Consider the following 16,070-nt stretch of genomic DNA (forward strand, 5'->3'; position numbering starts at 1 on the left):
TCAGTCGGTTAAGCGTCTGACTCCAGCTCAGGCCATGATATCATGGTTTGTGGGTTCGAGCCGCGCATCGGACTCTGTGCTGACAACTCAGAGCCTGGAGCCTGCTTCGGATTCTGTGTTTCCCCCTCTCTCTGCCCCTCCAATGCTCATGCTCTGTCTGTCTCTATCTCTCAATAAGAAGTAAATGTTAGAAAAAAAAAAACGTATCTGGGATTCAATTTATGGGTAAGACACAAAGATGACACAGAGAGGTTCGCTGCCATTGAAAGAAGTTTATTATGCACAGCTCTCCATAGCAGGAGGCATGGGCACGACAGGCCATGCAGGGCCACGTGGCAGAAGCACCAGGGTCAGTGAGGAAGCAGAAGGAGAGACGAGAAAATGGCCCAGAGCCCTTATTGTGCTTTTGGTAGGAAGGAATGTGAGGTAGCATAGGCCAGCTTGAGCAAGCTTAGGATGGGATGGTTTGAACAATGTTGGCCGGCTCTGGTCTATAGAGCTGGTCCTTGGCTGACTAGAGATTTAGGTCAGGGAGAATATGGGCTTGGTGTGTGAAAGGTATGGTAAAGGACGTGGTTGGGAATACAGGCTCAGGGCTGGCTGGTTGGCATGTGGAAGGCCTGCTCACAGGTCACTTGTTTACTCTCTGTGGGAACTAGCTAGCCCTGGCAGGGGCAGTCTCTCCAGGATTCATAAGGCCTCAAGATATCCAAGCATCACGGTCACCTGGGTAGCTCAGTCAGTTAAGCGTCTGACTTTGGCTCAGGTCATGATCTCACGGTTTCTGAGCTTGAGCCCTGTGTCTGGCTCTGTGCTGACAGCTCAGAGCCTGGAGCCTGCTTTGGATTCTGTGTCTCTCTTTCCCCCTCCCCCTTTTGCACATTCTCACTCTCTCTTGCAAAAATAAATAAACATTAAAAAAAATTTTAAAAAACCCGCTGTCTAACCATCATAAAATACACAAAATAAAAACATGATTACTACACAGCAGAGGAGCTACTAGGGGAAAAATTAAGAATGTTACGGCTATATATTTTTTTTTTTTAATTTTTTTTTTTTTCAACGTTTATTTATTTTCGGGACAGAGAGAGACAGAGCATGAACGGGCGAGGGGCAGAGAGAGAGGGAGACACAGAATCGGAAACAGGCTCCAGGCTCCGAGCCATCAGCCCAGAGCCCGACGCGGGGCTCGAACTCACGGACCGCGAGATCGTGACCTGGTTGAAGTTGGACGCTTAACCGACTGCGCCACCCAGGCGCCCCATGTTACGGCTATATTTAAACTCTGAGTTTGTTCATGCTGGTTGCTTAATTGCTTTCATTATTATTTTGAAAGTTGGTCTCAGTGACTCTGGCCCCTAAGATCAAAAGAACCCAGCAGAAAAGAAAAGTACTTACCTAAATATCCTGCTCTTGCTTCTGGTGTCAGCGGTTCATTCCCAACAAATCTATCATCCTGCAGTTTGGCATCCATGTCTAGAAAGCCCCCAGCCCAATCCTTGGCTCCGACTGCCCCCACGACACCATGACCCTGCCCAGGGAAGGAGACGAGCGGGCTCAGCCACATTCCCATAACGTCCGCCAGCCCCCTGCTTCAGGCCCGCCACTCACCTGGCTGAGGTCAGCGCTGATCCCACTGGAGGACAGCTCCATGTTGAAAGATGTCAGGTCCTGTTTGCTCGTGCCTGGGGGACAAGGTAAAGAGCATGGGTGGACCCCCAGGGAGCAGCAGGGACAGTGATACTGGAGAAAAGACTGAGAAAGAAGCATGGGACCGACCTTCGGACACAGAAGGAAGAGCCCATATCACAGTCAGACTGGGCAGTGACTTAGGCACAAGTGCACAAGCCCCAGACTCGGCACGGCCAAGATGGAGCCCTGGAGTTCTGTTCCCGCTCAGGCTTCCCCGCTGCAAGGGCTGGAGCCCCCACCCCTCCTGGCGAACCAGACTGATTCTCCCCTTCCTGTTCTTCCTCCAACACATCACCAAGTCAGGATGGTTCTACCTTCAATGCGTCTGCCCCCTTCTCTGAAGGGTCAGTATTGCTGCCACAAGGGTCCAAGCCACTCTGCTCCCTCGCCTGGCTACTGCAGCTTACTTACTTGGTCTCTGACTTCTTTCTTCTTGTCATGTCTATTTTCCACAGAGCAAGCTGGAGTAATCTTTCTTTTTAAAATTTTTTTTTTATTTTTAACATTTAGTTAGTTATTTTGAGAGAGAGAGAGAGAGAGAGAGAGAGAGAGACAACAAGCGGGGGAGGGCCAGGGAGAGAGGGAGAGAGAATCCCAAGAGGGCTCTGCACTGACAGCAAGGAGCCCGATGTGGGGCTTGAACTCACGAACTGTGAGATCATGACCCGAGTGGAAACCAAGAGTTAGACGCTTAACCCACCGAGCCACCCAGGCGCCCCTGGAGTAATCTTTTTAAAAAATGTATATCAGACCACACATTTCCCTTTCTTAAAAAGCTCTTCATTACTTGCCATTGCTCTTTGTTGTTTATTTAAAAAACATATTTTTAAATGTTTATTTATTTTTGAGAGGGGGGAGGGGCAGAGAGACAGAAGGAGAAAGAATTTCAAGCAGGCTCTGCACTCTCAGCACGGAGCCCAACTCAGGGCTCAAACCCACAAACCATGAGATCATGACCTGAGCTGAAATCAAGAGTTGGATGCTTAACCGACTGAGCCACCCAGGCACCCCTGCCATCGCTCTTTAGATTAAAACCCAAGCTACTGATGAGGAAATGGAAGGCCCTTGCCTCTCTCTCCAACCTTCTCTCATTTACTCACCACACTGCTATCACCATGACCTTTTTATGTTCCTCCAGCTTGCCTGCCCATCCCCCACCTCCGGGCCCCTGAGCTGATGATAAGGCTCTTTGCCCACATTCCTCACATGGCTGTTTGATTCTCATCTTTCGTGTCTTGGCTCAAATGTCATCTCAGAGTGAATTTCACCTCCATTAAAGAAAACAAAAAGGCATCTAGAAAGGCCTTCCTTGAAAAACCTATCTATAGTGGCTTCCCCCACTCCCCCATAAACCTTTCTATCCAACTTATTCATTTTCTTTATAGCACTTATCATAATCTCTAATTATCCTGTTTGGTTTTTTTTTTTTTTCTTTATCCAACCCGAATACGAGCTCCATGTTGACACTACCCCTGAGTGCCTTGTTCATGGCCCCCGGTACCTGGTTGGTGCAAGCATGAATTAATACAATGAAAATCATCCCACCAGCCTTGCAAGGCTCCTGAGAGCAATGAATTAAATGATACAGATAAACTGTCTATTACCTGTAAGCTTTCAAGAAACGCACTGATTACTGTGAAGATTTGTTCATTCACTCTTAAAAAAAGTTTAGAACAACTAAATATTTGGTGCCATGGATACAACGGTCAAAAGGCAGACACAATGCTTGCCATGACAGACCTCACAGTGTGGCGTGGGAGGCAGACACGGAGCGGATGATTCAATACAACGGAAGTCTCAGGGGCCAGGATAGGGAACACACAGCCGTTACCACGACACCCAACCTAGACTCAAGTTCAGTGAGAGCTTGTCAGAGGCAGGGACATCTGAAATACGATCTGGAGACTTTCTGGCAGTGCTGACCTGCCCAAGACAACATGCCTCTCGCGAAGGACCTCCTACTCCCGTCCCCGGAAGAGGAGGAGAGGAAGCCCAAGAAGAAGTGCCTGGTGCAGAGCCCCAACTCCTACTTCACGGGCGTGAAGTGCCCAGGATGCTACAAAATCACGACCATGTTCAGCCACGTGCAGACGGTGGTGCTGTCTGGGGCTGCTCCACCGTCCTGTGCCAGCCGACAGAAGGACAAGCAAGGCTCACGGAAGGATGCTCCTTTAGATGGAAGCAGCACTAAAAGCCCCGAGTCAACATGAGTGGGGAACTATCCCAACAAACAGATTTAGGATTAAAAAAAATAATAATAAAATAAGATAGAATAGAATAGAATAGAATAGAATAGAATAAAATAAATAAAATAAAATATGATCTGGAGCATGAGGAAAGGCAGGCCAGGATAGGGGATCAGAGCTCGATTTGTACACAGCCTACGAGGTACCAAGCACTTTGCTAAGCAGTGGTTAGGGCCTGAACTGTGTTCTGTAAAAAAAGATATTTTCACGTTCTAACCCCTAGTACTTCAGAATGTGGCCTTGTCTGGAAATAGGGTCTTTGCAGTGTAATTAAACTAAAATGAAGTCATCAGGGTAGGCCTTGATCCAATATGACTGGTGTCCTTATAAAAAAGGGAAATTTGGACACAGAGAGACAGACACACACAGAGAGAAGATGGCCAGGTGGCAGGAGGGATGCAGCTACAAGCCAAGGGATGCTAGGGACTGTGGGCGAACACTGGAAGTTAGGAGAGGCAAGGAAGCACTCTCTCCTAGAACCATCAGAAAGAGCACGCCCCTGCTGAACACTTCATTTCTGACTTCTGGCCTCCAGAACTGCAAGATGGTAAATTTCTGTTGCGTTAAGCCACTCAGTTTTTGGTACTCTGTTACAGCAGCCCTAGGAAACTAAAACAACAGTTAAACCTTCCAGTGCTGTGAGATTGGTATTATCCCCATTCAGCAGAGAAAGAGCCTCAGGGAGAGAAACTGACCTGGCTGAGGTCACACAGCACAGGCAGAACGGATTCTTTTTTTTTTTTTTTTTTTTAAGTTTATTTATTTATTTTGAGAGAGAGAGAAAGAGTAGGGAGGGGCAGAGAGAGAGAGAGAGAGAGGAAGAGAGAGAATCCGAAGCAGGCTCCACACTGTTAGCCTGGAGCCTGATGAGGGGCTCAAACTCATGATCGTGACCTGAGTCAAAATCCAGAGTCAGACACTTAACTAACTGAGCCACCCAGGCCCCCCGACAGAGTGGATTCTTGAGTGGTCTACCCAATCCCGTTATATATACATAGCTTCGGGGAGCCTGGGTGGCTCAGTCGGTTGAGCGCCCGACTTCGGCTCAGGTCATGATCTCACGGTTTGTGGGTTCAAGCCTCGTGTCAGGCTCTGGGCTGACGCCTTACTCAGAGCCTGGAGGCTGCTTCAGATTCTGTGTCTCCTTCTCTCTCTGCCCCTCCCCTGCTCGTGCTCTGTCTCACTCTGTCTCTCAAAAATAAATAAATATTTTAAAAATCGATATATACATTGCTTCTTCAACTGAACTGAACACCAAGCCTGTGTCCTAGCAAAGGGGCCTTCCCAGAAAGAATCATGTACCTTTCAGCAGACTAGGATTCCTGGGGAATTACCCTTCCAAGGCAAGTGTTCTATCCAGAGGCTACAGTCATAACCTTTTATTCTGGGCCAATAGGGCCCATGGGCTCCCTGCGCTCAGCCGCTGTCCACTTGCCCGTCTTAAGTAATTTGAAGATAAGTAAAAATGAGGGAGCTGGCAGAGGAGGGGGCGGAATTATAGTCTTTTCAGAGCCCTCGGTTGACACCAGCAAAATAGGGGTCAATTCTGGCTCCACCCCAGACCAAGCTGAGCTTTCCAAAGAAGATGGAATTTCAGAGGGAAACAGAGGCTGGTCCTTAAAGCATCCTCTCCTAAATTTCCTCCTGAGGTCCTATTCCAGGAGAGCTCTTGACACAGCATTAGATACTCCATAAGCGCGCGTTATTATTACTGTGTCTCTAGTCTGATGTCCCAGAAGTGTTTCTGTAAACAACTTCCCAGACTCTCTCTCCCCGGGTCAGCCACTCACCCTCAATGGCATAGATCTTCTTTTGCAGCTCAGTGAACAGATCTTTAAGCTTCTCGAACGTGGCCAGAATCTTTACAAACTCCTTTGCAGGTTTTGAGGCAAACTTGTGGAGCGTTTCCTGACTTTCCTTGGTTTCAAAATGCTTTCCGATCTGTGAGGGAGTAAAGAGTGGAGAGCTGGCATTCCCAGAATCACAGACCAATTTTCTAATATTTTCACAAAGCGCTGGCCCCAAGGAGAAAGGGGAGTGGGGGTTCAGGAACAGGAGAGGAAAGAGGGGACAAGCCAGGGGCCAGGGCCCGTACCCCAATGATGTAGCGGATGATGTCTTTGGCTGAGTCAATGTTCTGATCTGAGTCAGTGGCTTCCCCGTCAGTGATGATGATAAGCACTTTGGTGGCATCTGGCCGGGCCCCCCGGTCTTGCCGGAACACCTTTTCCCTGTGTCCAGGAAGGCGGGCGATGTGAAAGACTCCTCCAGATCATGGTCTCCCTGACTCATCCCGCTCATTAAGTCACTGTCCTGCTGATTATGCAAAAGCCCTTCTCCCATCCCCCAGGCAGGTATTCCCAGCCTTCAAAGTTCTCTTCTGAACCGCCTACCTAACCCTACCTCGCCCTTGCTGCCACACCTCTCCTCCTGACCCTGCTCTTCCACAGAATTCTGGGCGGCCAGGGGGCTGTCCCCACAGCCCATGGGCAGCGACAGGGAGGTTTTCTGAGGAGCTATCTGGGCTTCCTACGCTCCAGTTCAACCACATGCAACTACTCTTTCACCAGTTAGACATGCTGGGGATCCAGGTGAGATTTCAGTGCGGAAAACGGGCTCCACGGCTGGAGAAAACTGGGAAGTCACTTTTCCAGAGCAAGCTAATCTAGCACCCCCTATCCACCCTGCCTCCCCCACCATCGCCAGGCCACCTGTAGACCTCTGCTACAGCAAGTCTCCCAGGGGACTGAAGTGACTTGTTTCCATGTCAGTTTTCCCCAAACCGCGAGTTCCTCCAGGAAGGACCACGTCTGATTTGCTTCTGTATCCCTGGCTCCTGACAGAGTAGGAACTCAGTGCATGTGACATAAAAGGAGGACGGGAGTACTGAATGTCGGACAGGCCAAGGCTCCAAAGTCCCACCTGTCCACAGCCTCCTTCTGAAGCAAGAGAGGGTGCCCACGGCTTCTGTTGGGACAGCAGCTCTATGTGTACCATCTGATCCTTCCCTCCCCACCCCACAGCCAACAGAGATGGACAATTAACCCAAGAGTAGCAGGTCTACAACCCCTGACTTATGACATGACCTGCTTTGGGAGCAGAGGCTCAAAGTCACACAGAGGGGCTGCGGCGGCAGGTGGAGGAGAGACGCAGAGAGAAGGGCAGGAAAGCCCCCTGGAAGCTTTAGAATGGAGGAGCTCTGACAGGCAGGGCTGAGACCCCTGTTCTATCTTGGATGCAAACTGTTTCCCCAAACTCTGTCCACACGGACATGGCTTCTCATGGCTGTTCATGGATTTCCACCCAGGTTTCAAATTTTTTAAAATGTTTATTTATTTTTGAGAGAGAGAGAGAGAGAGAGAGCAAGCAAGCACACGTGTGAGTAAGTGAGCAGGGGAGGGGAAGAGAGAGAGGGAGACACAGAATCCAAAGCAGGCTCCAGGCTCTAAGCTGTCAGCACAGAGCCCGACGTGGGGCTCAAACTCACGAACCATGAGATCATGACCTAAGCCGAGGTCAGACACTTAACCGACTGGGCCACCCAGGTGCCCTGATTTCCACCCTGGTTTAAACCACCATCACCTCTCATCTGGATTTTGCGGTAGCCTCCTACCTGGCCCCCCTGCTCCCATCCTTGCCCCCTCCACAGGCTAATAGCAGCCAGAGGGATCCTTTTAAAAACATAAATCAGATGATCACCCCTCTGCTCAAAACCTCCAATGGACTTGTCTTCTCACTTTGAGGGAAAGCCAAAGTCCTCACTATGGCCTCCAAGTCCCTAAGTACTTGGATTCCCAGGTTCTCTCTGACCTCACCTCCTACTACTTCCACCCCTATTTACTTCTCTCCAGCCACACTGGTGTCCGGGTTGTTCTTGGAGCCTCCCAAGCACATTCCCATCTCATGGCCTTTGCTATTCCCTCTGCCTGGGACAGTTTCCTCACCTTCAACGAGTCTTTGCTCACAGGTAACCTTCCCTCATCTTCCTACTGAATATTGCTTGCTTTTTCTTTTTTCTTTTTTAATCTTTATTTTTGACAGAAAGAGAGAGAGAGAGAGACAAAGTGAGAGCAGGGGAAGGAACAGAGAGAGAGGGAGACACAGAATCCAAAGCAGGCTCCAGGCTCCGAGCTGTTAGCACAGAGCCTGCCGCGGGGCTCGAACCCACGAACCGCGAGATCATGACCTGAGCCAAAGTCAGACGCTTAACTGACTGAGCCACCCAGGCGCCCCTGCTTTATTTTTCTTTATAAAACTTACATCTTCTACTATATTATCAAATTTACTTCTTTATCCTATCTGTTGCATTTCTCTCCCCTAATACAATGTTGGACCTCGAGAGGGTAGAAATTTTTGTTTCAATTACTGCTCTATTCCCAGAACCTAGACCTCGGCATACGTGGCCAAAACCAGCCCACAGCTTGTTTCTGTATGGTCCATGTGTAAAAAATGGCTTTTACATGCATATTTTTTAAAAGTTACAAAAACAAACAAAGAAGAATATGCAAGAGATACTAGATGTGGCCAGAAAGCCTAAAATATACTACCCAACTCTTTTCAGAAAAAATTAGCCAAGTCCTGGCCTTGAATACTGCCTGGCACACAGTCAGGTAGTCAAAAAATATTTATAAAATATATTTCTATGGCTGCTCCTTTTTGCTTCTACAGTTGACACCTTTTGGGGTACCCTTCCATCCTATCATGACCTCTTTCTCTAAGAAACTGCCCCCTTCCCACAGAAGTGGGACCCCAGAATCCACATCTGTGCTATGTGACTTTATGCCACAGAGCAGAGCTGGATGGACCTGTGGACACCTAACCCAGGCTCGGCCAATCAGATTTTCTCTCCTGGAAGCTGGAATTTGGGTTGCTCATCCGAACTGAGGAACTGAGGCTGCTATTTTTTCCATGGACATGGCTTGCCACGGACCCACCAAAGCTGTCCATAGACAGGGAAGAATGAAGCAGACAGGACAGGTCAAGTGAGCCCCAGAAGAAAAGAGGTGGAAACACATCTGTAGAGTCTTAAGGACCTGCATCACTTGCATGTGTAACTAATGCAAATTCAACTATACCTGCCCAGCAAAGGAATGAAAATGTGAAAAACAAGCATCATAGCACAGGAGGCCCATGCGGCTCTTTCAATGGATTTGAGTGTGTGCCCAGGGGAGCATGAGATGGAAGATATAATTCTCTTATTCCTCAAATTGCTTCCATGTTTCCACGTTTCCAGTTTTCATAGCCACTTTAATGTTGAAAGATGGGCATTTCTGGCTCAGTCGGTTAAGCGTCGGACTCTTGGTTTTGGCTCAGGTCGTGATCTCATGGTTTCGTGGGTTTGAGCCCCGTGTCAGGCTCTGTGCTGGCAGTGTGGAGCATGTTTGGGATTCTATCTCTTCCTCTCTCTGCCCCTCCCCCATTCTTGCCGTCTCTTTCTCTCAAAATAAATAACTATAGGTCTTAAAAAATTTTTTAATGTTTCTTCATTTTTGAGAGAGAGACAGAACGTGAGAGTGGGTAGGGGGAGAGAGAGGGGGACACAAAGTCTGAAGCAGGTTCCAGGCTCCGAGCTGTCAGCACAGAGCCGGATGCGGGGCACGAACTCACAATCTGCAAGATCATGACCTGAGCCAAAGTGGGACGTTTAACTGACTGAGCCACCCAGGTGCCCCAGGAAAGGTATTTTTTTTTTAATGTTTATTATTTCAGAGAGAGAGAGAGAGAGACAGAGCATGAGCAGGGGAGGGGCAGAAAGAAAGGAAGACACAGAATGCGAAGCAGGCTCCAGGCTCTGAGTGTCAGCACAGAAGCCCGATACGGGACTCAAACCCACGAACCATGAGCTCATGACCTGAGCCGAAGTCAGACGCTTAACTGGCTGAGCCACCCAGGCACCCCCAAGATAAGTATTTTTTTAAATATACAATATGGGGGAGCGTGGCTGGCTCAGTTAGTAGAGCATGCAACTCTCAACTGAATTCTCAGGGTTGCTAGTTCAAGCCCCACGATGGGTATGGAGCCTACTTAAAAAAAAAATAAATGAAATGAATGAACGAATGAATGAATGAATGAATAAATAAATACATAAAATAAACAAACAAACGGGCTCCTGGGAGTTGTAGTTTGGTCCGCTTGTGCTGGCACTGCTATTGGCTCGTGCTAGCCTCTGTCTGTCTGTGGGCAAGCGTCACTGTGGTGTTCAAGAACAGCCCGTGGAAGAATCATTTGAAGAGGTGGTGATGAAGGTCATACAACAGGCGTGGACATGTTTGGATTTCCAACAGCTACCCTGCTGGATTGCCGTGGCAGATATGCCCCAAATGTAGCATTTTTCAGTGCACGTGAGGACAGAAGCCCAACACAAACATGTTCACTCCGAGGCCGCAGGATTCTGAAAGGGATTTCCAGAACGCTTTCAGAAGAGAGAAGCTGGAACAAAAATCCCCAGAGTCAAAGACACTACAGGAAGATTCACCTGGAGTGAGGCAGAGGGTCTGTGAGTGTCAGGGCTGTGGAAAATCCTTCAGGCAAATAGGCAGTCTAACCTTGCGTGAGAGAATCCACACTGGTCAAAAGCCCTTTGAGTGGACCCACTGTGGATAAAGCTTCAGGGGCAAAGGCAATCTTGTCACATATCAGCAAAAACACACAGGAGAGAAGCCCTATCAGTGCAAGGAGTGTGGGACAGACTTTAGTCAACGAGGTAGTCTGGCCGTTCATGAAAAACTCCACACTGGACCGAAACCCTATGAGTGTGCTATTTGTCAGAGAAACTTCAGGAATCAAAGTAACCTTGCTGTTCAAAGAAGAGTTCACAGCAGTGAAAACCCCTATAGATGTGATCAGTGTAGAAAAGCCTTCAGTCAGAAAGGAAGCTGAATTGTTCACATCAGAGTCCACACGGGCCTGAAACCCTATGCTGCATACAATGCAGGAAGGGTTTCTACACCAGGAGGAATCGTATCTTGCAAGGCAAAACACACACAGGAGAGATACCCTATCTGTGTGGCCAGTGTGGGAAAAGCTTCACTCAGAGAGGGAGTCTGGCTGTGCACCAGCAAAGCCATCCACAAAGACTCACCCTTTGATCACTCTCGTCACAGGAAGTTCTCTTCATGAATTAAAAGTACAAAAACCTTCAGATCAAGCAACTTATCCAATTCTATGGGATGAACGGTGACTCCTTCAGAAAGACCATCATGGGGTAGGGCAAACTGATTTTTCTCCTTTCCCCCAAATGAGTATGAAAAGTAAATGTCTTGTTTATTGCCCTTAACAATAACAACAAAATAAATAAAATACATAATATGGCCCTTCAACACACTCCAGCTACATTCATCTAGGCCTCACTTTAAACACAGCCATCTGGCATCTCTTTCTGTCCGTGCGTCCTGTCCCTGTGCTTTAATAAAACCACCTTTTTTGCACCAAAAACAACAACAACAACAACAACAATAAAGCCATCTGGTCCAACTCTGGGGGAAAAAACTTCTATAGTAGATTTAGGAAATCAGGATATGCTAGTTTCCAACGTGGACTTGAATATGTCGAATTTTAGAACAGTTCAAGGAATTCTTCAAGGACAATTTTGACTATCAGAGATTTTTGTTCACACACTGACTCCAGAAGCCGATCACCATCTATGATGGGACTCTACCATGGCTTCCATGTTCACAATCACTTTCCAAGTCTTAATTCTAGTCCCTCATAAGGTCTGGCCATACTCCCTGCCCCAAAGGTTTATGAGCTATCCCTGCATCCTCCCAAGAACTGCCCTGGGGGATTTAGTTAGTATAAAGTAGGTTTCTGTTACTTACAATTAGAAGAAACTGTACTAAAATAGCTCCACTTGAATTCTTCCAATAACCCGCCCCTTGCTGAGCCCACCTGTTGAGTTCCTACACCCTGAAACCTGAAGAAGCCAACAAGAGTGGGCTCTCTCCTGCACAAGGGGACTCACGTGACATAGTTGATGGCGTGAAAGGTATTGGTCAACAGCCGCATATGTTTTACTTTGCCCAGCAGAGCATCAGGGTTCTTCACCCTAACATAATCCAAGAAATCAAATTCTGTTTTGCATTCCGTGGAAAACTGAACAGCAGCAAACTAGAAAAAGAAGAAATGAAATGGCATTACATATCCCTTCCCACTTGTCTGTTCCAATCTATTTCTTTTATTTAATTAATTAACTAATTAATTTTAATTTACATCCAAGTTAGCATCTAGTGCAACAATGATTTCAGGAGTAGATTCCTTAGTGCCGCTTACCCATTTAGCCCATCCCCCCTCCCACAACCCCTCCAGCAACCCTCAGTTTGTTCTCCATATTTAAGAGTCTCTTAAGTTTTGTCCCCCTCCCTGTTTTTATATTATTTTTGCTTCCCTTCCCTTATGCTCATCTGTTTTGTATCTTAAATTCCTCATGTGAGTGAAGTCATATGATATTGGTCTTTCTCTAATTTTGCTTAGCATAATATCCTCTAGTTCCATCCACGTCGTTGCAAATGGCAAGATTTCATTCTTTTTGATTGCCAAGGAATACTCCAATCTATTTCTTATCCGAGACCTGGGGAACCCAACTCCACATCCCTGCCTCAAAGCATTCTTTTGAAAATGAGGTAATATATACACAAACACAGAAATAAAATTAAATAAGCCTCTGATCCCTTACGTCGTGCTGTCTGCTGAACTCCGTCGTGCTGTCTGCTGAACTCCTATCCTCTGGGTCAGCCTGCCTCACCAGTGGGGATGGCTTCTAGTAGCCATATTTGTGCTGAATGACCCTGGTAAACTGACTACAGCTGGTTGGGCCACAGAGAGAGAGCCACTTGACTGAGGCTAGGCCAGTCAGAATCTATTCTCTGGGAATTTGGAATTTGCAGAGGGAGGGGTTGGTTGAGAGGCAAAAAAACAAAAAAAACAAAAAAAAACAAAAAAAAAACAAAAAACAAAAACAAAAAAAACCCCAAAAAAACCCATCCTCCTGAAACCTTCACATGTGAACTTGGGAGCTTTCCACAGTCTCATGTGATCCAAAGAAGCTGAGGGAGCTAGTCTGCAAGAGAGAAGAGGGAAGCAAAAGCCAAAAAGAAACAGAAATGAGAACTAAGGAAAATCCTACAAGCTTTTTACTTCCTGGTTCTTGACTCTTCCAGAGGTCCAGTTACACCGTGGCTTTAGATTCTGGAGACACCTCATGCCAAATTTTTTTTATGCCTTAAGCTAGCTCAAGTAGGCACGTATTGCCTACAAACAGAAAAGCTAATTAATATATTTACCTGGTAGGAAGAGTTGCTGAGTTTCCTCATCACATCCTTCATGAAGTCCAGAATTTTCTGAAATTCATCTTGCTGCAGGCTCATTGAACCATCAAACAGAAATACCAAGTCTACGTTGCCCTTTATACATTCTACAGAGGCCAGACACAAAGGGACTTAATGAAGTGTCTCCATGGGTTGGCCTGCCCATGCTGGTTCCCTCGTATGAGCAACCACTTGGGAGAGATTTTTACCCATTAGATCCCCAGCTCCTTACCCTGATAACCAGGATGACTTTGCAGCACAGGACCCTTCAGATTCTGGTCGAAAAGGTAACACAGGCCACTCAGATAAACATTCTGGTCACATGTCCGAGACAGTCCAGGGTCACAGGCCTGAAGGAAGCAAAGGTTAAAAAAAGAAGGGTTAGGGCTTCCTTTTCCTGTGTGTCTTTTGGGCATCATCAGTAAAGAACAAGAACCTTCAGAGTCATCATCCCCTATCCTCACTCCCCACATCCAACTGGTTATGCCTAGAGGACAGAGTCTAAACTCTTGAGTTTGGCATTCATATCGTTTACATTTGAGCACTACCCCACATTTCCAGGCCCTTCTTCTTCCATTCCCAATCACACATTCTGTGTTTAAGCCAAATCACTCACTATTCCCGGAATATACAGTGTTGTTTCTTTCATTTATGACTATCTCTCCTGTCAAGCTGCAATTTTTCTTGAAAGTCAGAGCTCATGTCATCTTTGTATCTCACTCCTCTGACCCCATCAGAACCCAGCACATTGGCTGGCATGTTAATAACAGCTAAGTAAACAAGCTCAAATTAAATACTGGGTAAATATTTCACTCAGCTAGCCTTCTATCTCTCACATACCTGTGTCAGAAGATGCTGCTGGGATGAACTGTAAAGACCAAATCGCTTACAATCAAATGGGAATTTGACTCCAATCCTGGCTCTACCTCTTTAAAACCATGTGACCTTGGGGCACCTGGGTGGCTCAGTTGGTTGAGCATCTGACTTTTGATTTCAGCTCAGGTCATGATCTCGTGGTTTGTGAGTTCGAGCCCCACGTTGGGCTCTGTGTTGACAGTGTGGAGTCTGCTTGGGATTCTCCCTCTCTCCCTGCCTCTCTCTCTCTCTCTCTCTCTCTCTTGATAAATAAACTTGATAAAAAATAAAATAAAACCATGTGACCTTGGCCAAGTCTCTTAACCTCTTTGGTTTTGCTTCTTCATGTGTAAAATGTGTATACTGATCCCTATCTACCCGAATGTCTCAAGGGTTAAAAAAGATAAAGCAGTGATTCCCAAACGGCAGCCATTTGTGAACCATGGGACAATTTCTGCCATGTGGGTGTCTCAGGCATATTATTATTTATTTGATATTTTATTTACTTTAAATTTACTTTCTTAAAACTTTAGCCTCATCCCAAGCAATTCAATCCAAGAAATCATGAATTTGATGTGTTGTATATTTTTCCTAAAAAACCATTAAATAAAAATGCAACTAAAACATTAAACGCTTGCATACCACCAAAAATCATCTCTGTACATCAGTGGTCACAGATATTTCATATTTGGAAAAAAACTGATATTGGGTCTCAAAAATAACTGGCTCATATTCAATTCTTAATAAACACTGATTGAATCAGAATCTCTCTGATGCTTTTAATCTTCTACAGGATCTTTATTCCATTTTCCTTTCTTCTTCTCAATCTCTCCTTAGCGTCAAGCTTCACTGGCTCTCATATCACACTGTACAAAATTCTTACCAAAAGGCTTCCCTTTGTGGCGTCTGTCGCCAGGGTCATTCCCAAGTACTTGGAGGTATAGTTGGAACCTGTAGACACCAGGAGATTGGGCTGGAGGAATTTAGGCAACCCAGGTGTGGTGGGCCAGCCTCAATTTCCCTGGGACACCATTCCTCCCAGTTTTCTCACCAGTTACTCACCATGCAGGCTGACTGGGATGCAGTGGCCAGCGCCTGCCTGGCACTGATAGAGGTTTCCTGTGCTGTTCCCCTCACCTGGAGCTCCTACGACAACCCTGATGAGAAATCTTGCCTGTGAGATTGAGTTGTCCCGTTTTTTACCCACCCACTCCCACCCACTGAGGGTTCAGATCCACAAGAATCTCAAAGTAATGCAGCCACTCCCTTTCAGGGAGGCTCCTCAGCTCCTACCCCTTCCCTGTGGAATCCCAGATAAGATAAGCCAATACGTCAAAATTCTGGAAAGTTAAGGATCTTTTTCCATTTATTGCCTAGAAAAACTGAGGTCCAGAGAATGATGTGGGACAATGTCACATTATGAGTTCGTTCAATCAGTCATCAATTCAAATTCAATTCAGTTCATCAGTAGCATCAATTCAGTAGCGTATCTACGACGTGCTAGGCTGGGACATACGCTAGGGATGAGGTGGGGGAAAGAGAAGCGAAATCCCTGCTGTCAGGGAGCTCACTGCCTAGTCGGAGCGCCAGTGGGAAATCTAGGAAGCGTTGCATAGCCTTTTAGGGGCTGTGATATTTACTCTTCCGTCAGACACTTATGTGGCGCTTTAAAGATGGGCTGTCCTCGTCCTATCTGACGGCCTCGCTTCTGTTTCCGAGAAATCCCACCCCGACTCCGTGAGACGGCAAGACCCTGGGGACCCGCTGGTTCCCCATCTGGCCCACCCGGGGCTGGGGTCCTGGCCGCCTGTCCTGACTCCGCAGGGCAGGGAGGGCCTGGGAGGCAGCTCACCAGTCTCCAACCTGCAGAACGCGGTACCCAAAATGTCTCCCGGCGTGTGGGAACGAGAAGTTTTGCACGTGGCGGACTTCCAGGTTGTAGCTGTAGACCTGGGCTGAGGGAGACGGTGGGGGG

The 16,070-nt window shown here is 47.1% G+C and overlaps 1 protein-coding gene and 1 pseudogene across 6 annotated transcripts in view; one reads left to right on the plus strand and one right to left on the minus strand.

Annotated features, from left to right (window-relative positions):
- The window catches only part of ITGAL (integrin subunit alpha L), a 43,180-nt gene that overhangs the window by 25,844 nt on the left and 1,266 nt on the right, over positions 1–16,070 (minus strand). For 2 of the 6 annotated variants that reach the window (XM_040463234.1, XM_040463235.1), the window contains exons 2-11: positions 15,948–16,050; positions 15,158–15,252; positions 14,979–15,046; positions 13,473–13,590; positions 13,217–13,347; positions 11,899–12,044; positions 6,034–6,169; positions 5,729–5,879; positions 1,612–1,685; positions 1,399–1,531 (exon numbers count right to left, since the gene is read on the minus strand). In XM_040463234.1, coding sequence (XP_040319168.1) covers positions 1,399–1,531; positions 1,612–1,685; positions 5,729–5,879; positions 6,034–6,169; positions 11,899–12,044; positions 13,217–13,347; positions 13,473–13,590; positions 14,979–15,046; positions 15,158–15,252; positions 15,948–16,050 — 1,155 coding nt within the window. Of the gene's footprint in view, positions 1–1,398; positions 1,532–1,611; positions 1,686–5,728; positions 5,880–6,033; positions 6,170–11,898; positions 12,045–13,216; positions 13,348–13,472; positions 13,591–13,856; positions 14,024–14,978; positions 15,047–15,157; positions 15,254–15,947; positions 16,051–16,070 lie in introns of those variants that run through there. The other 4 variants (XM_040463237.1, XM_040463236.1, XM_040463238.1 and 1 more) reach the window with 4 other exon arrangements.
- LOC121022237 (40S ribosomal protein S27-like) lies at positions 2,626–4,011 on the plus strand (annotated as a pseudogene).

The sequence above is a fragment of the Herpailurus yagouaroundi genome, unplaced genomic scaffold (assembly GCF_014898765.1).
Source record: "Herpailurus yagouaroundi ecotype Mexico unplaced genomic scaffold, PumYag 379, whole genome shotgun sequence".
Lineage (NCBI taxonomy): Eukaryota > Metazoa > Chordata > Mammalia > Carnivora > Felidae > Herpailurus > Herpailurus yagouaroundi.